Source organism: Petromyzon marinus, chromosome 1 (genome assembly GCF_048934315.1).
Source record: "Petromyzon marinus isolate PM22_M1 ecotype Great Lakes invasive population chromosome 1, UKy_Petmar_22M1.pri1.0, whole genome shotgun sequence".
Lineage (NCBI taxonomy): Eukaryota > Metazoa > Chordata > Hyperoartia > Petromyzontiformes > Petromyzontidae > Petromyzon > Petromyzon marinus.
In genome coordinates, this window is record NC_133667.1 from 4,514,071 (window position 1) to 4,541,952 (window position 27,882).

General features: G+C 48.7%; 2 protein-coding genes across 3 annotated transcripts in view; both read right to left on the reverse strand.

Moving 5' to 3' along the window:
• The window catches only part of LOC116938262 (uncharacterized), a 226,427-nt gene that overhangs the window by 105,669 nt on the left and 92,876 nt on the right, over positions 1 to 27,882 (reverse strand). For both annotated transcript variants that reach the window (XM_076053902.1, XM_076053864.1), the window contains exon 6: positions 17,803 to 17,888. In XM_076053902.1, coding sequence (XP_075910017.1) covers positions 17,803 to 17,888 — 86 coding nt within the window. The remainder of the gene's footprint in view (positions 1 to 17,802; positions 17,889 to 27,882) is intronic.
• LOC142930623 (uncharacterized) lies at positions 10,337 to 16,043 on the reverse strand. The gene is made up of 3 exons (XM_076073610.1): positions 16,020 to 16,043; positions 12,864 to 13,373; positions 10,337 to 12,443 (listed from the first exon to the last, which is right to left on the reverse strand). Exons 1-3 carry the CDS (start codon positions 16,041 to 16,043, stop codon positions 11,988 to 11,990), a joined length of 990 nt encoding a protein of 329 aa, XP_075929725.1. The 3' UTR covers positions 10,337 to 11,987.

Genomic DNA, 27,882 nt, shown 5'->3' on the forward strand with positions numbered 1-27,882 from the left:
CTCACTGTCACTCAGTCACTCACTGTCACTCAGTCACTCACTCACTGTCACTCACTCACTGTCACTCACTGTCACTCACTCACTGTTACTCACTGTCACTCACTCACTGTCACTCACTGTCACTCACTCACTGTCACTCACTGTCACTCACTGTTACTCACTCGCAGTCACTCACTCACTGTCACTCACTCTCACTCACTGTCACTCTCACTCACTGTCTCTCACTGTCACTCACTGTCACTCACTCACGGTCACTCACTCAGTCACTCACTGTCATTCACTCACTGTCACTCCCTGTCACTCACTCACTGCCACTGTCACTCACTCACTGTCACTCACTATCAGTCACTGTCAGTCACTCACTGTCACTCACTCACTCACTGTCACTCACTCACTGTCACTCACTCATTCTCACTCACGCACACTCACTGTCACTCACTCACTGTCACTCACTGTCACTCATTTACTGTCACTCACTGTCACTCACTGTCACTCACTCATTGTCACTCACTGTCACTCACGCACACTCACTGCCACTCACTGTCACTCATTTACTGTCACTCACTGTCACTCACTCATTGTTACTCACTGTCACTGTCACTCACTCACTGTCACTCACTCATTGTCACTCACTGTCACTCACTCACTCACACTCACTGTCACTCACTCACTGTCACTCACTGTCACTCACTGTCACTCACTCAGTCACTCACTCACTATCATTCACTCAATGTCACTCACTGTCACTCGCTGTACCTCACTCACTGTCACTCACTCACTGTCACTCACTCACTGTCACCCACTCACTGTCACTCACTGTCACTCACTCACTGTCACTCACTCACTGTCACTTACTAAGGCACTCACTGTAACTCACTGTCACTCACTCACTGTCACACACTATCACTCACTCATTGTCATTCACTCACTGTCACTCACTGTCAGTTGCTGATTCATCTTCTTCAGTTGCTGATTCAGCTGCTTCAGTAGCTGTCACTGTCAATCACTCACTGTCACTCACTGTCAGTCACTTACTCACTGTCACTGTCACTCACTGTCACTCACTCACTGTTACTCATTTACTGTCACTCACTGTCACTCACTAGCACTCACTGTCACTCACTCACTGTCACTCATTTACTGTCACTCGCTGTCACTCACTGTCACTCACTCATTGTCACTCACTGTCACTCACTCACTGTCACTCACTCACTGTCACTCACTGTCACTCACAGCCACTCACTCACTGTCACTCACTGTCACTCACACTCACTGTCACTCATTCACTGTCACTCACTCACTGTCACTCACTGTCATTCACTCATTGTCACTCACTGTAACTCGCTGTAACTCGCTGTCACTCACTGTCACTCAGTCACTCACTGTCACTCACAGTCACTCACTCACAGTCACTCACTCACTGTCACTCACTCACTGTCACTCACTGTCTATCACTCACTGTCACTCACTCACTGTGACTCACTGTCACTCACTCACTGTCACTCACTGTCACTCACTCACTTACGTCACTCACTCAATGTCACTCACTGTTACTCACTCGTAGTCACTCACTCACTGTCACTCACTCTCACTCACTGTCACTCTCACTCACTGTCACTCACTGTCACTCACTCAGTCACTCACTGTCATTCACTCACTGTCACTCCCTGTCACTCACTCACTGCCACTGTCACTCACTCACTGTCACTCACTATCACTCACTGTCAGTCACTCACTCACTCTGTCACTCACTGTCACTCACTGTCACTCACTCATTGTCACTCACTCACACTCACTGTCACTCACTCACTGTCACTCATTTACTGTCACTCACTGTCACTCACTCATTGTCACTCACTGTCACTCACTCACACTCACTGTCACTCACTCACTGTCACTCATTTACTGTCACTCACTGTCACTCACTCATTGTTACTCACTGTCACTCACTGTCACTCACTCACTCATTGTCACTCACTGTCACTCACTCACTCACACTCACTGTCACTCACTGTCACTCACTCACTCACTGTAACTCACTGTCACTCACTGTCACTCACTCACTGTCACTCACTCACTGTCACTCACTCTGTCACTCACGGTCACGCACTGCCCGTTGCTGATTCAGCTGCTTCAGTTGCTGATTCAGCTGCTTCAGTAGCAGATTCAGCTGATTCAGCTGCTTCAGTAGCTCATTCAGTAGCTGATTCAGCTGCTTCAGTTGCTGTCACTGTCACTCACTGTCACTCACTCACTGTCACTCGCTCACTGTCACTCATTTCCCTGTCACTCACTGTCACTCACTCACTGTAACTCACTCGCAGTCACTCACTGTCACTCACTGTCACTGTCACTCACTCGCAGTCACTCACTGTCACTCACAGTCACTCACTGTCACTCACTCACTGTCACTCACTGTCACTCACTGTCACTCACTCACTGTCACTCTCTCACTGTAACTCACTGTCACTCATTTACTGTCACTCACTGTCACTCACTCACTGTAACTCACTCGCAGTCACTCACTCACTGTCACTCACTGTCACTCACTGTCACTGTCACTCACTGTCACTCACTCACTGTCACTCACTGTCACTCACTGTCACTCACTCACTGTCACTCACTCACTGTCACTCACTGTCACTCACTGTCACTCACTCGCAGTCACTCACTGTCACTCACTGTCACTGTCACTCACTCGCAGTCACTCACTGTCACTCACAGTCACTCACTGTCACTCACTCACTGTCACTCACTGTTACTCACTCACTGTCACTCTCTCACTGTAACTCACTGTCACTCATTTACTGTCACTCACTGTCACTCACTCACTGTAACTCACTCGCAGTCACTCACTGTCACTCACTCACTGTCACTCACTGTCACTCACTGTCACTGTCACTCACTGTCACTCACTCACTGTCACTCACTGTCACTCACTGTCACTCACTGTCACTCGCAGTCACTCACTCACTGTCACTCACTCACTGTCACTCACAGTCACTCACTGTCACTCACTCACTGTCACTCACTGTCACTCACTGTCACTGACTGTCACTCACTGTCACTCATTGTCACCCACTGTCACTTACTGTCACTCACTGTCACTCACTCACTGTCACTTACTATCATTCACTCACTCAGTCACTCACCCAGTAACTCACTGTTACTCACTCACTGTCACTCACTGTCACTCACTGTCACTCACTCACTGTCTCTCACTGTCACTCACTGTCACTCACTCAGTCACTCACTCAGTCACTGTCACTCACTGTCATTCACTATCACTCACTGTCATTTACTCACTGTCACTCACTGTCACTCACTCACTGTCACTCACTGTCACTCACTCACTGTCACTCACTGTCACTCACTCATTGTCACTCACTCACACTCACTGTCACTCACTCACTGTCACTCACTCACACTCACTGTCACTCACTCACTGTCACTCATTTACTGTCACTCACTGTCACTCACTCATTGTTACTCACTGTCACTCACTGTCACTCACTCACTCATTGTCACTCACTGTCACTCACTCACTCACACTCACTGTCACTCACTCACTGTCACTCACTGTCACTCACTCACTGTAACTCACTGTCACTCACTCACTGTCACTCACTCACTGTCACTCACTCTGTCACTCACGGTCACGCACTGCCCGTTGCTGATTCAGCTGCTTCAGTTGCTGATTCAGCTGCTTTAGTAGCAGATTCAGCTGATTCAGCTGCTTCAGTAGCTCATTCAGTAGCTGATTCAGCTGCTTCAGTTGCTGTCACTGTCACTCACTGTCACTCACTCACTGTCACTCGCTCACTGTCACTCATTTCCCTGTCACTCACTGTCACTCACTCACTGTAACTCACTCGCAGTCACTCACTGTCACTCACTCACTGTCACTCACTGTCACTCACTGTCACTGTCACTCACTCGCAGTCACTCACTGTCACTCACAGTCACTCACTGTCACTCACTCACTGTCACTCACTGTCACTCACTCACTGTCACTCTCTCACTGTAACTCACTGTCACTCATTTACTGTCACTCACTGTCACTCACTCACTGTAACTCACTCGCAGTCACTCACTCACTGTCACTCACTGTCACTCACTGTCACTGTCACTCACTGTCACTCACTCACTGTCACTCACTGTCACTCACTGTCACTCACTCACTGTCACTCACTCACTGTCACTCACTGTCACTCACTGTCACTGTCACTCACTGTCACTCACTCGCAGTCACTCACTCACTGTCACTCACTGTCACTCACTGTCACTGTCACTCACTCGCAGTCACTCACTGTCACTCACAGTCACTCACTGTCACTCACTCACTGTCACTCACTGTCACTCACTCACTGTCACTCTCTCACTGTAACTCACTGTCACTCATTTACTGTCACTCACTGTAACTCACTCGCAGTCACTCACTGTCACTCACTCACTGTCACTCACTGTCACTCACTGTCACTCACTCACTGTCACTCACTGTCACTCACTGTCACTCACTCACTGTCACTCACTCACTGTCACTCACTGTCACTCACTGTCACTCACTCGCAGTCACTCACTCACTGTCACTCACAGTCACTCACTGTCACTCACTCACTGTCACTCACTGTCACTCACTGTCACTCACTCACTGTCACTGACTGTCACTCACTGTCACTCATTGTCACCCACTGTCACTTACTGTCACTCACTGTCACTCACTCACTGTCACTTACTATCATTCACTCACTCAGTCACTCACCCAGTAACTCACTGTTACTCACTCACTGTCACTCACTGTCACTCACTGTCACTCACTCACTGTCTCTCACTGTCACTCACTCAGTCACTCACTCAGTCACTCACTCACTGTCACTCACTGTCACTCACTATCACTCACTGTCATTTACTCACTGTCACTCACTCACTGTCACTCACTCACTGTCACTCACTGTCACTCACTCATTGTCACTCACTCACACTCACTGTCACTCAATCACTGTCACTCACTGTCACTCACTCATTGTCACTCACTGTCACTCACTCACACTCAATCACACTCACTGTCACTCACTCACTGTCACTCATTTACTGTCACTCACTGTGAATCACTGTCACTCACTCATTGTCACTCACTGTAACTCGCTGTAACTCGATGTCACTCACTGTCACTCACTCACTGTCACTCACGGTCACTCACAGTCACTCACTCACGGTCACTCACTGTCACTCACTGTCACTCACTGTCACACACTCACTGTCACTCACTGTTACTCACTGTCACTCACTCACTGTCACTCACTGTCACTCACTCACTGTCACTCACACTCACTGTCACTCACTGTAACTAACTCACTGTCACTCACTCAGTTACTCGCTGTCACTCACTATCACTCGCTGTCATTCACTCGCTGTCACTCGCTGTCACTCACTCACTGTCACTCACTGTCACTCACTGTCACTCACTCAGTCACTCACTGTCACTCACTCGCAGTCACTCACTCACTGTCACTCACTCTCACTCACTGTCACTCTCACTCACTGTCTCTCACTGTCAGTCACTGTCACTCACTGTCACTCACTCACTGTTACTCACTGTCATTCACTCACTGTCACTCACTCACTGCCACTCACTGCCACTCACTGTCACTCACTCACTGTCACTCACTCAATGCCACTTACAGTCACTCACTCTCACTCACTGTCACTCACTCACTGTCACTCACTGTCACTCACTCACAGTCACTTACTCACTCACTCACTCACTGTCACTCACTGTCACTAACTTACTCACACTCACTGTCACTCACTCTGTCACTCACTCACTGTCACTCATTTACTGTCACTCACTGTCACTCACTCACACTGTCACTCATTTACTGTCAATCATTTACTGTCACTACTCACTGTCACTGTCACTCACTCATTGTCACTCACTGTCACTCACTCACTGTCACTCACTGTCAGTAGCTGATTCAGCTGCTTCAGGAGCTGATTCAGCTGCTTCAGTAGCTGTCACTGTCACTCACTCACTGTTACTCACTGTCACTCACTGTCACTCACTCACTGTCACTCACTCACTGTCACTGACTAACTGTTACTCACTGTAACTCACTGTCACTCACTCACTATCACTCACTGTCACTCACTGTCACTCACTATCACGCACTCACTGTCACTCACTCACTCACACTCACTGTCACTCACTCACTGTCACTCATTTACTGTCACTCACTCACTGTCACTCACTGTCAGCCCACTCACTGTCACTCACTCACTGTCACTCACTCACTGTCACTCACTAAGGCACTCACTGTAACTCACTGTCACTCACAGCCACTCAATCACTGTCACTCACTCACTCACTGTCACTCACTCACTGTCACTCACTGTCACTCACTCACTCACACTCACTGTCACTCACTGGCACTCACTCACTCACACTCACTTTCACTCACTCACTGTCACTCTCACTGTAACTCACTGTCACTCACTCATTGTCACTCACTGTAACTCGCTGTCACTCACTGTCACTCAGTCACTCACTGTCACTCACAGTCACTCACTCACTGTTACTCACTGTCACTCACAGTCACTCACTCACTGTCACCCACTGTCACTCACTGTCACTCACTCACTGTGACTCACTGTCACTCACTCACTGTCACTCACTGTCAGTAGCTGATTCAGCTGCTTCAGTGGCTGATTCAGCTGCTTCAGTAGCTGATTCAGGTGCTTCAGTAGCTGATTCAGCTGCTTCAGTAGCTGATTCAGCTGCTTCAGGAGCTGATTCAGCTGCTTCAGTAGCTGATTCAGCTGCTTCAGTTGCTAAATTAGCTACTTCAGTTGCTGATTCAGCTGCTTCAGTAGCTGTCACTGTCACTCACTCACTGTTACTCACTGTCACTCACTGTCACTCACTCACTGTCACTCTCTCACTGTCACTGACTAACTGTTACTCACTGTAACTCACTGTCACTCACTCACTATCACTCACTCACTGTCACTCACTCACTATCAATCACTCACTGTCACTCACTGTCACTCACTATCACTCACTCACTGTCACTCACTCACACTCACTGTCACTCACTCACTGTCACTCATTTACTGTCACTCACTGTCACTCACTGTCACCCACTCACTGTCACTCACTGTCACTCACTAAGGCACTCACTGTAACTCACTGTCACTCACAGCCACTCACTCACTGTCACTCACTCACTGTCACTCACTGTCACTCACTGGCACTCACTCACTCACACTCACTTTCACTCACTCACTGTCACTCTCACTGTCACTCACTGTCACTCACTCATTGTCACTCACTGTAACTCGCTGTCACTCACTGTCACTCAGTCACTCACTGTCACTCACTCACTGTCACTCACTGTCACTCACTCACTGTTACTCACTGTCACTCACTCACTGTCACTCACTGTCACTGACTCACTCACTGTCACTCACTCACTGTCACTCACTCTCACTCACTGTCACTCTCACTCACTGTCTCTCACTGTCACTCACTGTCACTCACTCACTGTCACTCACTCAGTCACTCACTGTCATTCACTCACTGTCACTCCCTGTCACTCACTCACTGCCACTGTCACTCACTCACTGTCACTCACTATCACTCACTGTCAGTCACTCACTGTCACTCACTCACTCACTGTCACTCACTCATTCTCACTCACTCACACTCACTGTCACTCACTCACTGTCACTTACTGTCACTCACTCACTCACTGTCCCTCACTCACTGTCACTCACGGTCACTCACTCACTGTCACTCACTATCACTCACTCACTGTCACTCACTCACTGTCACTTACTATCCTTCACTCAATCAGTCACTCACTGTTACTCACTCACTGTCACTCAGTCACTGTAACTCACTCACTGTCACTCACTGTCTGTCACTCACTCACTGTCACTCACTGTCACTCACTCACTGTCACTCACTGTCACTCACTCACTGTCACTCACTGTCACTGTCACTCACTGTCACTAACTCACTTTCACTCACTCACTGTCACTCACTGTCACTCACTCACTTTCACTCACTGTCACTGTCACTCAGTCACTCACTCACTGTCACTCACTGTCACTCACTATCACTGTCACTCAGTCACTCACTCACTGTCACTCACTCACTGTCACTCACTGTCACTCACTGTCACTCACTCACTGCCACTCACTGTCACTCACTGCCACTCACTGTCACTCACTCACTGTCACTCATTTACTGTCACTCACTGTCACTCACTGTCACTCACTCACTGTCACTCACTGTCACTCACTCATTGTCACTCACTGTCACTCATTTACTGTCACTCACTGTCACTCACTGTCACTCACTTACTGTCACTCACTCATTGTCACTCATTGTCACTCACTCACTCACACTCAATCACACTCACTGTCACTCATTTACTGTCACTCACTGTCACTCACGCATTGTCACTCACTGTAACTCGCTGTAACTCGATGTCACTCACTGTCACTCACTCACTGTCACTCACAGTCACTCACTCACGGTCACTCACAGTCACTCACTCACGGTCACTCACTGTCACTCACTGTCACACACTCACTGTCACTCACTGTTACTCACTCACTGTCACTCACTCAGTTACTCACTGTCACTCACTCACTGTCACTCACTGTCACTCACTCACTCTGTCACTCACTGTCACTCACTCACTGTCACTCACTGTAACTCACTCACTGTCACTCACTCAGTTACTCACTATCACTCGCTGTCACTCACTCGCTGTCACTCGCAGCCATTCACTCACTGTCACCCACTGTCACTCACTCAGTCACTCACTGTCACTCACTCGCAGTCACTCACTCACTGTCACTCACTCTCACTCACTGTCACTCTCACCCACTGTCTCTCACTGTCAGTCACTGTCACTCACTGTCACTCACTCACTGTCACTCACTCACTGTCACTCACTCACTGTCACTCACTCAATGCCACTTACAGTCACTCACTCTCACTCACTGTCACTCACTCACTGTCATTCACTCATTGTCACTCACTCACTGTTACTCACTGTCACGCACTGTCACTCACTCACCGCCACTCTCTGTCACTCACTGTCACTCACTGTAACTGTCACTAACTCACTTTCACTCACTCACTGTCACTCACTCACTTTCACTCAATGTCACTCACTCACTGTCACTCACTCACTGTCACTTACTATCCTTCACTCACTCAGTCACTCACTCAGTCACTCACTGTTACTCACTCACTGTCACTCACTGTCTGTCACTCACTCACTGTCACTCACTGTCACTCACTCACAGTCACTCACTCACTGTCACTCACTCACTGTCACTCACTGTCACTCACTCACTGTCACTCACTGTCACTCACTCACTGTCACTCACTGTCACTCACTCACTCACTGTCACTCATTGTCACTCACTGTCACTCACTCACTGTCACTCACTCACTGTCACTCACTGTCACTCACTCACTGTCCCTCACTCACTGTCACTCACTGTCACTCACTGTCACTCACTGTCACTCACTCACTGTCACTCACTGCCACTCGCACCCCTCGGTGATGACGTCGCTCGCTCGCTCTGCCTCGCTCCCTCTCACCCCACGCTCACCAACAAAGACAAAGGTCGCCCTGACAGCCTTCAGCAGCTGTCGGGGCAAGCGTCGGTAGCGAGCGGCGTCTGTGAAGGGCGGCACGGCGCACAAGGGGGTGGCCGGCACCAGCCCCGGCCGCCTTTGTCTCCCTTGTGGTGATGTTTACACACCGCACCGGATACCAGTTTGAGGCTGAGTGGACCTAGAGGAGCCCCAGGACCGGTTCAGATAATCGTCACTGGCTTTGGCCGTGAGCGGGAATCAAACCCGGGTCCCTGGGTTCGTGGTGCAGTGAGCTAACCGCTGCACCACCGCTCCTCACTCTCATATACACACTCACACTCATCCCCATACAGCCACTATCACACACACTCTCACTCTTCTATACACACTCACTCATCCCCATACAGTCACTCACTCACATACACTCACTCTCATATACACACTCACACTCATCCCCATACAAACACAGTTACTATCACACTCTCACACACACACACTAACTCTCACCCACTCACCCACACTCTCTCACACACTCACCCACACACTCACACACACTCACACCACCCAACCCAACACACTCTCACACAACACACCACACACTCACACACACTCACACACACCCACCACTCACACACTCACCACACCCACACACACTCACACACACACCCTCACACACTCACCACACACTCCTCAACACACCACCCACACTCACCCACACTCTCACACACTCACACACTCTCACACACTCACCCACTCACCCACACTCATCCACACTCTCTCACACACTCACACACACTCACCCACACTCTCACACACTCTCACACACACACCCACACTCTCACACACTCACCCACACTCTCACAAACTCACCCACACTCACACACACTCACCCACACTCTCACACACACTCTCACACACTCACCCACCCTCTCACACACTCACACACACTCTCACCCACCCTCTCACACACTCACCCACACTCTCTCACACACTCTCTCACACTCACCCTCACACACTCTCACACACTCACCCACACTCACCCACACTCTCACACACTCACACACTCTCACACACTCACCCACTCACCCACACTCATCCACACTCTCTCACACACTCACACACACTCACCCACACTCTCACACACTCTCACACACACACCCACACTCTCACACACTCACCCACACTCACACACACTCACCCACACTCTCACACACACTCTCACACACTCACCAACCCTCTCACACACTCACACACACTCTCACACACTCACCCACCCTCTCAGACACTCACACACACTCACCCACCCTCTCACACACTCACACACACTCATTCTCACCCACTCACCCACACTCTCTCACACACTCACACACACTCACCCACACTCTCACAAACTCACCCACACTCACACACACTCACCCACACTCTCACACACTCTCACACACTCACCCACCCTCTCACACACTCACACACACTCTCACACACTCACCCACCCTCTCACACACTCACCCACACTCTCTCACACACTCACTCACACTCACCCTCACACACTCTCACACACTCACCCACACTCACCCACACTCACACACACTCACACACTCTCACACACTCACCCACTCACCCACACTCATCCACACTCTCTCACACACTCACACTCACACACCCACACTCTCACACACTCACCCACACTCTCTCACACACTCACTCTCACACACTCACCCACACTCTCTCACACACTCACACACTCACCCTCACACACTCACCCACACTCTCATACACTCACCCACACTCTCACACACTCACCCACACTCTCTCACACACTCACCCTCACACACTCTCACACACTCACACACACTCTCCCACACTCTCAAACATACAAAGACAAAGTTCCCCTGCATAGTCTTAACGTACTGTCGTGGCAAGTGCTGTAAACGAGCACCTGTGAATGCCGGCACGGCACACGAGGAGGCGACTGACCGCACCACACCCGGTCGCCTTTGTCCCCCTAGTGGCGATGTTCACACTCTGCACCAGCTGCTCCTTTGAGGCTGAGTCAACCTAGGGGAGTCCGGCTTCTATAGTCGTCACTGGTGTTGGCCGTGAGTGGGAATGGATCCCGGGTCGCCGGGTTCGTAGCGCAGCGCGCAGGTCACTACACTACCGCTCCCCACTACGCTCACACAGCGATACAGTCACCAACTCTCTACCTCGTTCTCTACCTCGTTCTCTCTACCTCGTTCTCTACCTCGTTCTCTACCTCTCTCTCTCTACCTCGTTCTCTACCTCCTTCTCTACCTCGCTCTCTACCTCGTTCTCTACCTCTCTCTACCTCTCTCTCTACCTCTCTCTACCTCGTTCTCTACCTCGTTCTCTACCTCTCTCTACCTCTCTCTCTACCTCTCTCTACCTCGTTCTCTACCTCGTTCTCTACCTCGTTCTCTACCTCTCTCTCTACCTCTCTCTCTACCTCGTTCTCTACCTCGTTCTCTACCTCTCTCTCTACCTCGTTCTCCACCTCGTTCTCTACCTCTCTCACTACCTCGTTCTCTACCTCGTTCTCCACCTCGTTCACTACCTTGCTCTCTACCTCGTTCTGTACCTCGTTCTCTACCTCATTCTCTACCTCGTTCTCTACCTCGTTCTCTACCTCTCTCTCCACCTCGTTCTCTACCTCTCTCTCTACCTCGTTCTCTACCTCGTTCTCCACCTCGTTCTCCACCTCGTTCTCTACCTCGTTCTCTACCTCGTTCTCTACCTCATTCTCTACCTCGTTCTCCACCTCGTTCTCTACCTCGTTCTCTACCTCGTTCTCTACCTCGTTCTCTACCTCTCTCTACCTCGTTCTCTACCTCGTTCTCTACCTCGTTCTCTACCTCTCTCTCTACCTCGTTCTCTACCTCGTTCTCCACCTCGTTCTCCACCTCGTTCTCTACCTCGTTCTCTACCTCTCTACCTCGTTCTCTACCTCGTTCTCCACCTCGTTCTCCACCTCGTTCTCTACCTCGTTCTCTACCTCGTTCTCTACCTCATTCTCTACCTCGTTCTCTACCTCGTTTTCTACCTCATTCTCTACCTCTCTCTCTACCTCGTTCACTACCTCTCTCTACCTCGTTCTCTACCTCCTTCTCTACCTCGTTCTCTATCTCTCTCTACCTCGTTCTCCACCTCGTTCTCCACCTTGTTCTCTACCTCTCTCTCTACCTCTCTCTCTACCTCGTTCTCTACCTCCTTCTCTACCTCTCTCTACCTCGTTCTCTACCTCTCTCTCTACCTCGTTCTCTACCTCGTTCTCTACCTCGTTCTCTACCTCGTTCTCTACCTCGTTCTCTACCTCTCTCTCTACCTCGTTCTCTACCTCGTTCTCTACCTCGTTCTCTACCTCTCTCTCTACCTCGTTCTCTACCTCGTTCTCTACCTCGTTCTCTACCTCTCTCTCTACCTCGTTCTCTACCTCGTTCTCTACCTCTCTCTCTACCTCTCTCACTACCTCGTTCTCTACCTCGTTCTCCACCTCGTTCACTACCTTGCTCTCTACCTCGTTCTGTACCTCGTTCTCTACCTCATTCTCTACCTCGTTCTCTACCTCGTTCTCTACCTCTCTCTCTACCTCTCTCTCTACCTCGTTCTCTACCTCGTTCTCTACCTCTCTCTCTACCTCGTTCTCTACCTCGTTCTCTACCTCGTTCTCTACCTCATTCTCTACCTCGTTCTCTACCTCGTTCTCTACCTCTCTCTCTACCTCGTTCACTACCTCTCTCTACCTCGTTCTCTACCTCCTTCTCTACCTCGTTCTCTATCTCTCTCTCTACCTCGTTCTCCACCTCGTTCTCCACCTTGTTCTCTACCTCTCTCTCTACCTCGTTCTCTACCTCGTTCTCTACCTCGTTCTCTACCGCTCTCTCTACCTCGTTCACTACCTCGTTCACTACCTCTCTCTCTACCTCTCTCTCTACCTATCTCTCTACCTCGTTCTCCACCTCGTTCTCCACCTCGTTCTCTACCTCTCTCTCTACCTCTCTCTCTACCTCGTTCTCCACCTCGTTCTCCACCTCGTTCTCTACTTCTCTCTCTACCTCGTTCTCTACCTCGTTCTCTACCTCGTTCTCTACCTCTCTCTCTACCTCGTTCACTACCTCGTTCACTACCTCTCTCTCTACCTCTCTCTCTACCTATCTCTCTACCTCGTTCTCCACCTCGTTCTCCACCTCGTTCTCTACCTCTCTCTCTACCTCTCTCTCTACCTCGTTCTCCACCTCGTTCTCCACCTCGTTCTCTACTTCTCTCTCTACCTCGTTCTCTACCTCGTTCTCTACCTCTCTCTCTACCTCGTTCACTACCTCTCTCTCTACCTCTCTCTCTACCTCTCTCTCTACCTCGTTCTCCACCTCGTTCTCTACCTCGTTCTCTACCTCTCTCTCTACCTCGTTCTCTACCTCGTTCTCTACCTCGTTCTCCACCTCGTTCTCTACCTCGTTCCCCAGCTCATTCTCTACCTCTCTCTCTACCTCGTTCACTACCTCTCTCTACCTCGTTCTCTACCTCCTTCTCTACCTCGTTCTCTATCTCTCTCTACCTCGTTCTCTACCTCGTTCTCCACCTCGTTCTCCACCTTGTTCTCTACCTCTCTCTCTACCTCGTTCTCTACCTCCTTCTCTACCTCTCTCTACCTCGTTCTCTACCTCGTTCTCTACCTCGTTCTCTACCTCGTTCTCTACCTCTCTCTACCTCGTTCTCTACCTCGTTCTCTACCTCGTTCTCTACCTCGTTCTCTACCTCTCTCTCTACCTCGTTCTCTACCTCGTTCTCTACCTCTCTCTCTACCTCGTTCTCCACCTCGTTCTCTACCTCTCTCTCTACCTCTCTCACTACCTCGTTCTCTACCTCGTTCTCCACCTCGTTCACTACCTTGCTCTCTACCTCGTTCTGTACCTCGTTCTCTACCTCATTCTCTACCTCGTTCTCTACCTCGTTCTCTACCTCTCTCTCTACCTCTCTCTCTACCTCGTTCTCTACCTCGTTCTCTACCTCGTTCTCTACCTCTCTCTCTACCTCGTTCTCTACCTCGTTCTCTACCTCGTTCTCTACCTCATTCTCTACCTCGTTCTCTACCTCGTTCTCTACCTCATTCTCTACCTCTCTCTCTACCTCGTTCACTACCTCTCTCTACCTCGTTCTCTACCTCCTTCTCTACCTCGTTCTCTATCTCTCTCTCTACCTCGTTCTCCACCTCGTTCTCCACCTTGTTCTCTACCTCTCTCTCTACCTCGTTCTCTACCTCGTTCTCTACCTCATTCTCTACCTCTCTCTCTACCTCGTTCACTACCTCTCTCTACCTCGTTCTCTACCTCCTTCTCTACCTCGTTCTCTATCTCTCTCTCTACCTCGTTCTCCACCTCGTTCTCCACCTCGTTCTCTACTTCTCTCTCTACCTCGTTCTCTACCTCGTTCTCTACCTCTCTCTCTACCTCGTTCACTACCTCGTTCACTACCTCGTTCTCTACCTCGTTCTCTACCTCATTCTCTACCTCTCTCTCTACCTCGTTCACTACCTCTCTCTACCTCGTTCTCTACCTCCTTCTCTACCTCGTTCTCTATCTCTCTCTCTACCTCGTTCTCCACCTCGTTCTCCACCTCGTTCTCTACTTCTCTCTCTACCTCGTTCTCTACCTCGTTCTCTACCTCGTTCTCTACCTCGTTCTCTACCTCATTCTCTACCTCGTTCTCTACCTCGTTCTCTACCTCATTCTCTACCTCTCTCTCTACCTCGTTCACTACCTCTCTCTACCTCGTTCTCTACCTCCTTCTCTACCTCGTTCTCTATCTCTCTCTCTACCTCGTTCTCCACCTCGTTCTCCACCTTGTTCTCTACCTCTCTCTCTACCTCGTTCTCTACCTCGTTCTCTACCTCATTCTCTACCTCTCTCTCTACCTCGTTCTCTACCTCTCTCTCTACCTCGTTCTCTACCTCGTTCTCTACCTCGTTCTCTACCTCTCTCTCTACCTCTCTCTCTACCTCGTTCTCTACCTCGTTCACTACCTCGTTCTCTACCTCTCTCTCTACCTCGTTCTCTACCTCTCTCTCTACCTCGTTCTCTACCTCGTTCTCTACCTCGTTCTCTACCTCTCTCTCTACCTCGTTCTCTACCTCTCTCTCTACCTCGTTCTCTACCTCGTTGTCTACCTCGTTCTCTACCTCGTTCTCTACCTCGTTCTCCACCTCGTTCTCTACCTCTCTCTCTACCTCGTTCTGTACCTCGTTCTCCACCTCGTTCTCTAACTCTCTCTCTCGAGACGTCCAGCAGCTGCAGCAGGCCAGCAAGATGGTGCCCCCGGTGCAAGCGTCTCCACTGTGTAAGACGGCGCCACTCTGCACTGGCACTTGGTCTCGTGTCTACGGCTCCGCCAGATTGGCACGGCTGAAGCTCATCGCGGCAGAGGAGGAGGAGCGGCGGATAGAGGAGGAGCGGATAGAGGAGGAGGAGGAGCGGCGGATAGAGGAGGAGGAGCGGATAGAGGAGGAGGAGCGGCGGATAGAGGAGGAGGAGGGTATAGAGGAGGAGCGGATAGAGGAGGAGGAGCGGCGGATAGAGGAGGAGGAGGAGCGGCACAAGCGGGAGGAGGAGGAGCAGGCAGAACGGATCGCACGCGAGATCGCTGCTGCACCTCAAGACGCAATCCCCAAGTGACAACTTGTAGACGAGGCGGTGAAGTGCAGAGACGCGAGAGACGCTCAGGGCACACACGGCACAGCAACATCGCACGGCGCAGGACGGACTTGCTAGGCAAGACGCCAACAACACGGCGCACACATCCGAGGTATAAACACAAGAATGTACACAAAGTACACAAACAGCAGGCTTATCCGGCAGGATGATTGGGGCCGTCCATAAATGACGTCACGCGATTTTGGACGATTTTTTTACCCCCCCTCCCCATCGTCACACGGCGTCACAAGAAGTCAGACCCCCCTCAAATATGACGTCACAAAGCTCTGCCCCCCCCCCAAAATATAAAACATGCTTCAAATCGCTTTAAACTATTGTCATTGTAGTGCGAATTTAATGTGGCGCTGCACTCTTGATGTTGTAGGAGAAACCACTTATTAAAAAGTCTATTTAATTAAGTAGAACGTGTTGTCTATATTTAAAGTTGCGCATTTTGAAGTGACGTCACATTTCTCAACCCCCCCCCCCCTCGTCACACATCGTCACAATTGTCTGACCCCACCCCCCAGGTGCGTGACGTCATTTATGGACGGCCCCATTCACACTGGCGATTCTACAAGCACTCGACAAGACACCCTGAGATCGCTCCCACTCCACATTGACATTTGTCTTCTAAGTCTGTCTCCCTCATTGTGAGCTGTAAGGTTCGTCTGTTAGGACGTCAATAACGTGGAGTAATGTCTCTAACCCATCACTCTCTCTCTAACTCACTCGCTAACTCTCTCACTCACTCACTAACTAACTCACTAATTCTCTCTCTAACCCATCTCTCTCTCTCTAACTCACTCGCTAACTCTCTCACTCACTCACTCACTAACTCTCTCACTCACTCACTAACTCTCTATCTCTCTCACTCACTAGCTAACTCTCTCTCTAACTCTCACTCACTAACTCTCTCTCTAACTCTCTCACTAACTAACTCTCTAACTCTCTCACTCACTAACTCTCTAACTCTCTCACTCACTATTCAACTGTCTCTCTAACTCTCTCTCTCACTCACTAACTCTCTCGCTAACTCTCTCTCAGTCACTAACTCTCTCTCTAACTCTCTCTCTCACTCACTAACTCTCTCGCTAACTCTCTCTCAGTCACTAACTCTCTCTCTAACTCTCTCTCTCACTCACTAACTCTCTCGCTAACTCTCTCTCACTAACTCTCTCTCTAACTCTCTCACTCACTAACTCTCTCGCTAACACTCTCACTCACTCACTAACTCTCTCACTCACTAACTCTCTCACTCACTCACTAACTCTCTCACTCACTCACTCTCTATCTCTCTCTCTAACTCTTTCACTCACTAACTAACTCTCTCGCTAACTCACTCACTAACTCTCTCTAACTCACTTACTAACTCTCTCTCTATCTCTCTCTCACTAACTAACTCTCTAACTCTCTCACTAACTAACTAACTAACTCTCTAACTCTCTCTGTCTCTCACCCCCCCCTCTCCGCGTGACTCACAAAGCGCAGCATGAGGCCCTGGCAGGCGTGGTGCTTGAGCAGGCTCAGCAGGAACTTGAGGCCTCCACAGTCCACGAAGGTCTGACCTGTGACCAGAGAGAGAGGAGAATCAGACTCAGAGGTCCCTCCACTCCACCCGATACACGCACCGTGGTACCCCTCCACACACCACGATACCTCTACACACACCACTACACAGACACACACCACGTACACAGACACACCATGTACACACACACCATGTACACACACACCACGTACACAGACACACACCATGTACACAGACACACACCATGTACACAGACACACACACCATGTACACACACACACCATGTACACACACCACGTACACAGACACACACCACGTACACACACACCATGTACACACACACCACGATACCCCTACACACACCATGTACACACACACAAAAACAATGTACACACACAAACTGTGTACACACACCACCTCACCCCCTCACCACCCTCACCACCTTCACCACCGCCTCCCCCTCACCCCCTCACCACCGCCCCCCTCACCCCCTCACCACCTCACTAGAGAGAGTGAATTTCAATGGCTCTCACCTGGTTAAATAATGGATGCACTCACTAGAGAAGTAAAGGATTCCCACCTGGTTAAAGGAGTATTTCACTGCATCGAGTGAACCTCAATGGCTCTCGCAGGATTACAAAACGGAGTTACTCACGAGAGATAGTGAATCGCAATGGCTCTTAACTGGTTAAATAAAGGAGTCATTCAATCTGGATAGTAAATCTTAATGGTCCCTATCAGTAGAGCGTGCATCTCAACAACTCTCGCATGGTTAAACACATGAATCATTCACTAAAGATAGTGAATGTTAAAGGTTAAATAAAGGAATCGCTCAATAGAGACAGTTCATCTAAATAACTCGCACCTGGTCAAATAATGAATAAATTCGCTAGAAATTATCTCAGGGGCTCCAATTTAGTAAGATGAGTCTACTCTGGGTAGAGTGAATCTCAGTGTTTCCCTCTGGTCAAACAAAGGAGACCACTCTGAGTGAATGTCCCCCAGTGGCTGAGTGGAAACAGTGAATGTCCCCCAGTGGCTGAGTGGAGACAGTGAATGTCCCCACTGTCTGAGTGAGACAGTGAATGTCCCCCAGTGGCTGAGTGGAGACAGTGAATGTCCCCCAGTGGCTGAGTGAGACAGTGAATGTCCCCCAGTGGCTGAGTGGAGACAGTGAATGTCCCCACTGTCTGAGTGAGACAGTGAATGTCCCCCAGTGGCTGAGTGGAGACAGTGAATGTCCCCACTGGCTGAGTGGAGACAGTGAATGTCCCCACTGTCTGAGTGAGACAGTGAATGTCCCCCAGTGGCTGAGTGGAGACAGTGAATGTCCCCAGTGGCTGAGTGGAGACAGTGAATGTCCCCCAGTGGCTGAGTTGAGACAGTGAATGTCCCCACTGTCTGAGTGAGACAGTGAATGTCCCCCAGTGGCTGAGTGGAGACAGTGAATGTCCCCAGTGGCTGAGTGGAGACAGTGAATGTCCCCACTGGCTGAGTGGAGACAGTGAATGTCCCCACTGTCTGAGTGGAGACAGTGAATGTCCCCCAGTGGCTGAGTAGAGACAGTGAATGTCCCCCAGTAGCTGAGTGAGACAGTGAATGTCCCCCAGTGGCTGAGTAGAGACAGTGAATATCCCCACTGGCTGAGTGGAGACAGTGAATGTCCCCCAGTGGCTGAGTAGAGACAGTGAATGTCCCCACTGTCTGAGTGAGACAGTGAATGTCCCCACTGGCTGAGTGGAGACAGTGAATGTCCCTCACTGGCTGAGCGGAGACACTGAATGTCCCCACTGGCTGGGTGGAGACAGTGAATGTCCCCCAGTGGCTGAGTGGAGACAGTGAATGTCCCCAGTGTCTGAGTGGAGACAGTGAATGTCCCCAGTGTCTGAGTGGAGACAGTGAATGTCCCCCACTGTCTGAGTGGAGACAGTGAATGTCCCCAGTGTCTGAGTGGAGACAGTGAATGTCCCCCACTGACTGAGTGGAGACAGTGAATGTCCCCACTAGCAGAGTGGAGACAGTGAATGTCCCCCAGTGACTGAGTGGAGACAGTGAATGTCCCCACTGGCTGGGTGGAGACAGTGAATGTCCCCACTGGCTGAGTGGAGACAGTGAATGTCCCCCAGTGACTGAGTGGAGACAGTGAATGTCCCCACTGGCTGAGTGGAGACAGTGAATGTCCCCACTGGCTGAGTGGAGACAGTGAATGTCCCCCAGTGACTGAGTGGAGACAGTGAATGTCCCCCACTGACTGAGTGGAGACAGTGAATGTCCCCTAGTGACTGAGTGGAGACAGTGAATGTCCCCCAGTGGCTGAGTGGAGACAGTGAATGTCCCCACTGGCTGAGTGGAGACAGTGAATGTCCCCCACTGGCTGAGTGAGACAGTGAATGTCCCCCAGTGGCTGAGTAGAGACAGTGAATGTCCCCAGTGTCTGAGTGGAGACAGTGAATGTCCCCAGTGTCTGAGTGAGACAGTGAATATCCCCACTGGCTGAGTGGAGACAGTGAATGTCCCCACTGGCTGAGTGGAGACAGTGAATGTCCCCCACTGGCTGAGTGAGACAGTGAATGTCCCCAGTGTCTGAGTGCAGACAGTGAATGTCCCCCAGTGGCTGAGTGGAGACAGTGAATGTCTCCACTGACTGAGTGGAGACAGTGAATGTATCCACTGACTGAGTGGAGACAGTGAATGTCCCCCACTGGCTGAGTAGAGACAGTGAATGTCCCCCACTGGCTGAGTGGAGACAGTGAATGTCCCCAGTGGCTGAGTGGAGACAGTGAATGTCCCCAGTGGTTGAGTAGAGACAGTGAATGTCCCCAGTAGCTGAGTGGAGACAGTGAATGTCCCCCACTGGCTGAGTGAGACAGTGAATGTCCCCAGTGTCTGAGTGCAGACAGTGAATGTCTCCCAGTGGCTGAGTGGAGACAGTGAATGTATCCACTGACTGAGTGGAGACAGTGAATGTCCCCCACTGGCTGAGTAGAGACAGTGAATGTCCCCCACTGGCTGAGTGGAGACAGTGAATGTCCCCAGTGGCTGAGTGGAGACAGTGAATGTCCCCAGTGGCTGAGTGGAGACAGTGAATGTCGCCCAGTGGCTGAGTGGAGACAGTGAATGTCCCCCAGTGGCTGAGTGGCCACGATGGGGGACTCCGTCTCCCCCTCCCGCCCGCGTGTGAGGAGCGACCGCGCTGCTGCTGCTGCTGGCGGTGGTGGTGGTTGTAGTGGTAGTTATAGTAGTTAGGTAATGGTGATTGTGGCTGTAGTTGTAGTTATAGTAGTTAGGTGATGGTGATTGTGGTAGTGGTGGTAGTTATAGTAGTTAGGTGATGGTGATTGTGGCTGTAGTTGTAGTTATAGTAGTTAGGTGATGGTGATTGTGGTAGTGGTGGTAGTTATAGTAGTTAGGTGATGGTGATTGTGGCTGTAGTTGTAGTTATAGTAGTTAGGTAATGGTGATTGTGGCTGTAGTTGTAGTTATAGTAGTTAGGTGATGGTGATTGTGGTAGTGGTGGTAGTTATAGTAGTTATGTAATGGTGGTTGTGGTTATAGTGGTAGTTATAGTAGTTAGGTAATGGTGGTTGTGGTTGTAGTGGTAGTTATAGTAGTTAGGTAATGGTGGTTGTGGTTGTAGTGGTAGTTATAGTAGTTAGGTAATGGTGGTTGTGGTGGTGGTTGTAGTGATAAGTATATAGTAGTTAGGTAACGGTGGTAGTGGTTGTAGTGGTAGTTATAGTAGTTAGGTAATGGTGGTTGTAGTGGTAGTTATAGTAGTTAGATAATGGTGGTAGTGGTTGTAGTGGTAGTTATAGTAGTTAGGTGATGGTGATTGTGGTAGTGGTGGTAGTTATAGTAGTTAGGTAATGGTGATTGTGGTAGTAGTGGTAGTTATAGTAGTTAGGTGATGGTGATTGTGGCTGTAGTTGTAGTTATAGTAGTTAGGTGATGGTGATTGTGGTAGTGGTGGTAGTTATAGTAGTTAGGTAATGGTGTTAGTGGTTGTAGTGGTAGTTATAGTAGTTAAGTAATGGTGGTTGTGGTTGTAGTGGTAGTTATAGTAGTTAGGTAATGGTGATCGTGGCTGTAGTGGTAGTTATAGTAGTTAGGTGATGGTGATTGTGGTAGTGGTGGTAGTTATAGTAGTTAGGTAATGGTGGTTGTGGTTGTAGTGGTAGTTATAGTAGTTAGGTAATGGTGGTTGTGGTAGTGGTTGTAGTGGTAGTTATAGTAGTTAGGTAATGGTGGTTGTGGTAGTGGTTGTAGTGGTAGTTATAGTAGTTAGGTAACGGTGGTAGTGGTTGTAGTGGTAGTTATAGTAGTTAAGTAATGGTGGTTGTGGTTGTAGTGGTAGTTATAGTAGTTAGGTAATGGTGGTTGTGGTAGTGGTTGTAGTGGTAGTTATAGTAGTTAGGTAATGGTGGTAGTGGTTGTAGTGGTAGTTATAGTAGTTAGGTAATGGTGGTAGTGGTTGTAGTGGTAGTCATAGTAGTTATGTAATGGTGATTGTGGTTGTAGTGGTAGTTATAGTAGTTAGGTAATGGTGGTTGTGGTTGTAATGGTAGTTATAGTAGTTAGGTAATGGTGGTTGTGGTAGTGGCTGTAGTGGTAGTTATAGTAGTTAGGTAATGGTGGTTGTGGTTGTAGTGGTAGTTATAGTAGTTAGGTAATGGTGGTTGTAGTGGTAGTTATAGTAGTTAGATAATGGTGGTAGTGGTTGTAGTGGTAGTTATAGTAGTTAGGTGATGGTGATTGTGGTAGTGGTGGTAGTTATAGTAGTTAGGTAATGGTGATTGTGGTAGTAGTGGTAGTTATAGTAGTTAGGTGATGGTGATTGTGGCTGTAGTTGTAGTTATAGTAGTTAGGTGATGGTGATTGTGGTAGTGGTGGTAGTTATAGTAGTTAGGTAATGGTGTTAGTGGTTGTAGTGGTAGTTATAGTAGTTAAGTAATGGTGGTTGTGGTTGTAGTGGTAGTTATAGTAGTTAGGTAATGGTGATCGTGGCTGTAGTGGTAGTTATAGTAGTTAGGTGATGGTGATTGTGGTAGTGGTGGTAGTTATAGTAGTTAGGTAATGGTGGTTGTGGTTGTAGTGGTAGTTATAGTAGTTAGGTAATGGTGGTTGTGGTAGTGGTTGTAGTGGTAGTTATAGTAGTTAGGTAATGGTGGTTGTGGTAGTGGTTGTAGTGGTAGTTATAGTAGTTAGGTAACGGTGGTAGTGGTTGTAGTGGTAGTTATAGTAGTTAAGTAATGGTGGTTGTGGTTGTAGTGGTAGTTATAGTAGTTAGGTAATGGTGATCGTGGCTGTAGTGGTAGTTATAGTAGTTAGGTGATGGTGATTGTGGTAGTGGTGGTAGTTATAGTAGTTAGGTAATGGTGGTTGTGGTTGTAGTGGTAGTTATAGTAGTTAGGTAATGGTGGTTGTGGTAGTGGTTGTAGTGGTAGTTATAGTAGTTAGGTAATGGTGGTTGTGGTAGTGGTTGTAGTGGTAGTTATAGTAGTTAGGTAACGGTGGTAGTGGTTGTAGTGGTAGTTATAGTAGTTAAGTAATGGTGGTTGTGGTTGTAGTGGTAGTTATAGTAGTTAGGTAATGGTGGTTGTGGTAGTGGTTGTAGTGGTAGTTATAGTAGTTAGGTAATGGTGGTAGTGGTTGTAGTGGTAGTTATAGTAGTTAGGTAATGGTGGTAGTGGTTGTAGTGGTAGTTATAGTAGTTAGGTGATGGTGGTTGTGGTAGTGGCTGTAGTGGTAGTTATAGTAGTTAGGTAGTGGTGGTTGTGGTAGTGGTTGTAGTGGTAGTTATAGTAGTTAGGTAATGGTGCTAGTGGTTGTAGTGGTAGTTATAGTAGTTAGGTAATGGTGCTAGTGGTTGTAGTGGTAGTTATAGTAGTTAGGTGATGGTGGTTGTGGTAGTGATGAGCGGGAGTGCAGCTGCGCTATGAAGCCGACGGCCACCACCAGTGGCGATTATCTAAACCGGTTCTGGGCTTCCCCTAGGTCGACTCAGCTTGAAACGAGTCCCTGATGCGAAGTGTGAACATCGTCTCTAGGGAGACAAAGGCGGTCGGGCGTGGTGCTGGCCACCCACCCCACTGTGCACAGTGCCGCCCTTGATCGGTGCTCGCGAACAGCACTTGCCCCAACGGCCTGCTGAGGCTACACGGGGGATCTTTGTCTTTGTTCACGTGTCCATGAATTAAGAGGAAGTGGAGGTGGTGAGTGAGGGGTGGTGAGTGGCTGAGTAAGAGGTGAGTGTTGAGTGAGTGGACACTGCACGGTGAGTGAGGTAGAGGGTGAGGGGGTGGTGAGTGAGGGGTGGTGAGTGGCTGAGTAAGAGGTGAGTGTAGAGTGAAGAAGGGGTGGAGGAGGGGGGGTGAATGAGATGGGAGGGGTGAGCTGCTCAGTGGTGAAGTTGAGTTTCGTGGTTAGGGGCCGTCCATAAATGACGTCACGCGATTTTGGACGATTTTTGACCCCCCCCCCCCTCGTCACACGACGTCACAAAAAGTCAGACCCCCCCTCAAATATGACATCACAATGCTCTGCCCCCCCCCCCCCCAAAATCATATTTCCGTTTTAAAAATAAAACATGCTTCAAATCGCTTTAAACCAAGGCCGCAATTATAATATTCAAATATGCTCAATGTCCCCCCCCCCAATATATTGTTATAAAACATTTAAAAAATGCTATGGTACGACAAGCAAATCACGCACCGCCGTACGAAATAATCATGAGCAACTGTAATAATAATCATAACCAAACTTAACAAGTTGCCATCATTATTACTGCTACCGGTTCTAGTATCACGGTGTACTGCAGTTCTGCGTGTGGTGGTCACGTGGTGTTGCCCTACCCCAGCAGCAGCCGTTGCTCGACTGCTGTGGGTAGGTACAATCAATGTCACGCACTGTACTGTCTCTCCATTTCATTACTTTAAAATGTATTAACAAGTGGAAAACTAGAAAGTTATATGAGTGTTACGTAGGCTATATCACTGTCGAGTGAAAACAAACATTTTTGGTGAAAACGGGCTAATTTGCGATTGCTAATCAATCAACCATCAGTAACGTTAGCTATCATAGCTAAGTAAGTTACTTGGAAAGTGAATTAGCCACACATTCACCCAGCGACCAACAGTGGCGCTCACGGGCGTGTTCAACTAACGTGAATGTCTCTATTACGTTATATTTGTCAGAAAGCCCACGTGAAGTCTGAGTAAAGTGTCAATAATTTATGTTGCGCTGCATGTGTCATATTTGTAGACAGTCGTCGCTCTCATTTATTGCATATTCGTATAGTAGAGTATATGGCTGTACTTATGATAAATGTCATTATTAGTGTTTATTTGATTAAAGTGCACGCAGTTTTATTACAGTCAGCCCTCATTCACAGTGAGTGTCATCACGAGCAAGAGGAAGGGTGGCAGTGCCATTCACAGTGAGTGGCATCACTAGCAACAGGAAGGGTGGCAGTGACATTCACAGTGAGTGTCATCACGAGCAACAGGAAGGGTGGCAGTGACATTCACAGTGAGTGTCATCACGAGCAACAGGAAGGGTGGCAGTGACATTCACAGTGAGTGTCATCACGAGCAACAGGAAGGGTGGCAGTGACATTCACAGTGAGTGTCATCACGAGCAACAGGAAGGGTGGCAGTGACATTCACAGTGAGTGTCATCACGAGCAACAGGAAGGGTGGCAGTGACATTCACAGTGAGTGTCATCACGAACAACAGGAAGGGTGGAAGTGACATTCACAGTGAGTGTCATCACGAGCAACAGGAAGGGTGGCAGTGACATTCACAGTGAGTGTCATCACGAGCAACAGGAAGGGTGGCAGTGACATTCACAGTGAGTGTCATCACGAGCAACAGGAAGGGTGGCAGTGACATTCGTGAGTTTTTTGGGCAGCCTCAGAAAAGAAGAAAAGTTGAGAGCAGTGAGAAAATGAGTTCCAGTCAGATGATAGAAGTAAACAGTAGTAAAAGAGATGAGTTAATGATTCTCCATATAATCATAATAATTGCCATGGCAAGAAACACCACTTGTTTACTGATCATATTTCTTTCATGTTCACTCTGGTGCCTTCAGAGTAAAAAGAGAGGGAGAGAGGGCATGAGGATGTCGGCAGGGCAGGGACAGCAGGTGACATGGAGGTGAGTGAGAAAAGGAGCAAATATTGATGGTTAAGACCGAATAATGACATCACAACAGTCTAATCTTAATGTTAATTTAAGCTGAGATATTCCTCTTAAGTATGGCTTCTCATGTGTATTTCAGATAATACAATCAGACAGGGAGAGTGCGTTTGAGACAATGCTCACAGGCCCTTTAGATTGCACTCTCATGGTGCTAATCTCTCATTAACACTGCTGTTGGGCGCATACTTGCGGGCATGATACTCTTATGCGGCTAAGGAAGGTCATTCATGCTCATCTCCCTCCCTAATCCCTCTCTCCCTAATGTCCCCCATTAACACAACTGAGGTGCTTGCGTCCGGGGATGGAATTCCTTTCCAGCTCAGACCCCGCTTGCTTGCCCATCGCCACATCTATAACCTCCTTGTTGTTGTAGCTGCTCTCTCGCTGTGTTCCTCCTTCACCACATCTATAACCGCCTTGTTGTTGTAGCTGCTCTCTCGCTGTGTTCTTCCTTCACATCTATAACCTCCTTGTTGTAGCTGCTCTCTCGCTGTGTTCGTCCTTCACCACATCTATAACCTCCTTGTTGTTGTAGCTGCTCTCTCGCTGTGATCTTCCATCACCACATCTATAACCTCCTTGTTGTTGTTGCTGCTCTCTCGCTGTGATCTTCCATCACTACATCTATAACCTCCTTGTTGTTGTTGCTGCTCTCTCACTGTGTTCTTCCATCACTACATCTATAACCTCCTTGTTGTTGTAGCTGCTCTCTCGCTGTGATCTTCCTTCACCACATCTATAACCTCCTTGTTGCTGTAGCTGCTCTCTCGCTGGTTCAGCAGTTCCACTGCTGGATTTTATTTTTTTCCGCCTGAGGACGACCGCTTGTGTTGCGATCGAGACGTCGTGATTTATTTTATTTTATACCTACTACGTGACTTTACCAAAAGAACCAAAGAGTATGGATCCCTGTAGTCACGAAAGCTTCAAATCGAGATTGAATATGACAGTCTTTTATCGGTGTCAACGATAAGCACAAAAATGCCTTTGGATCCTTTGCTTGAAGGATGGCAAGTCAAAACACTTGTCATTGTCTAGAGAGGAGATGAGAGGATAGGGCAGAGCAAACGCCCCTGCTGCCCACCCAAGTTTACTTGTAAATATGTAAATATAAACAACAATTTGATATACCTTGGCCACACTATCTGGACTTGTCTTTATATAAGAATGCATAGATTTATCTTTATATGATTGAGGTTATGGTTGTACTTTATTAATCCCTAATCTCTTCCATTACATACAATGAAACAATAAAAGGTAACAAAGACAAAACAGAGCAATGTAAAACAATACACTATTAGACATTATTGTAAAAAATAAATAAAAAGTCCATCCAACACGCACACTGCGACTACCACGACTACTACACTCGCTGTGTCACTACTCGCTGTGTCACTACTCACTGTGTGTCACTACTCACTGTGTGTCACTACTCACTGTGTCACTACTCACTGTGTGTCACTACTCACTGTGTGTCACTACTCACTGTGTGTGTCACTACTCACTGTGTGTGTCACTACTCACTGTGTTACTACGCACGGTGTGTCACTACTCACTGTGTGTCACTACTCACTGTGTCACTAGTCACTGTGTGTCACTACTCACTGTGTGTCACTACTCACTGTGTGTCACTACTCACTGTGTTACTTCTCGCTGTGTCACTAATCACTGTGTCACTACTCACTGTGTGTCACTACTCACTGTGTGTCACTACTCACTGTGTCACTACTCACTGTGTCACTACTCACTGTGTGTCACTACTCACTGTGTGTCACTAGTCTGTGTCACTACTCACTGTGTGTCACTACTCACTGTGTCACTACTCACTGTGT

Excerpts from the sequence above, each read along its gene's own strand:
- LOC142930623 (XM_076073610.1), bottom strand. The coding sequence starts at position 16,043 with ATGAGCTTCAGCCGTGCCAATCTG. Across the intron at positions 13,374-16,019 it reads GCTTCAGCCGTGCCAATCTG|AGAGAGGTAGTGAACGAGGT; the intron begins GCGGAGCCGTAG and ends AGAACGAGGTAG. Across the intron at positions 12,444-12,863 it reads AGAGAGAGGTAGAGAACGAG|GTAGAGAACGAGGTAGAGAA; the intron begins GTAGAGAGAGGT and ends AGGTAGAGAGAG.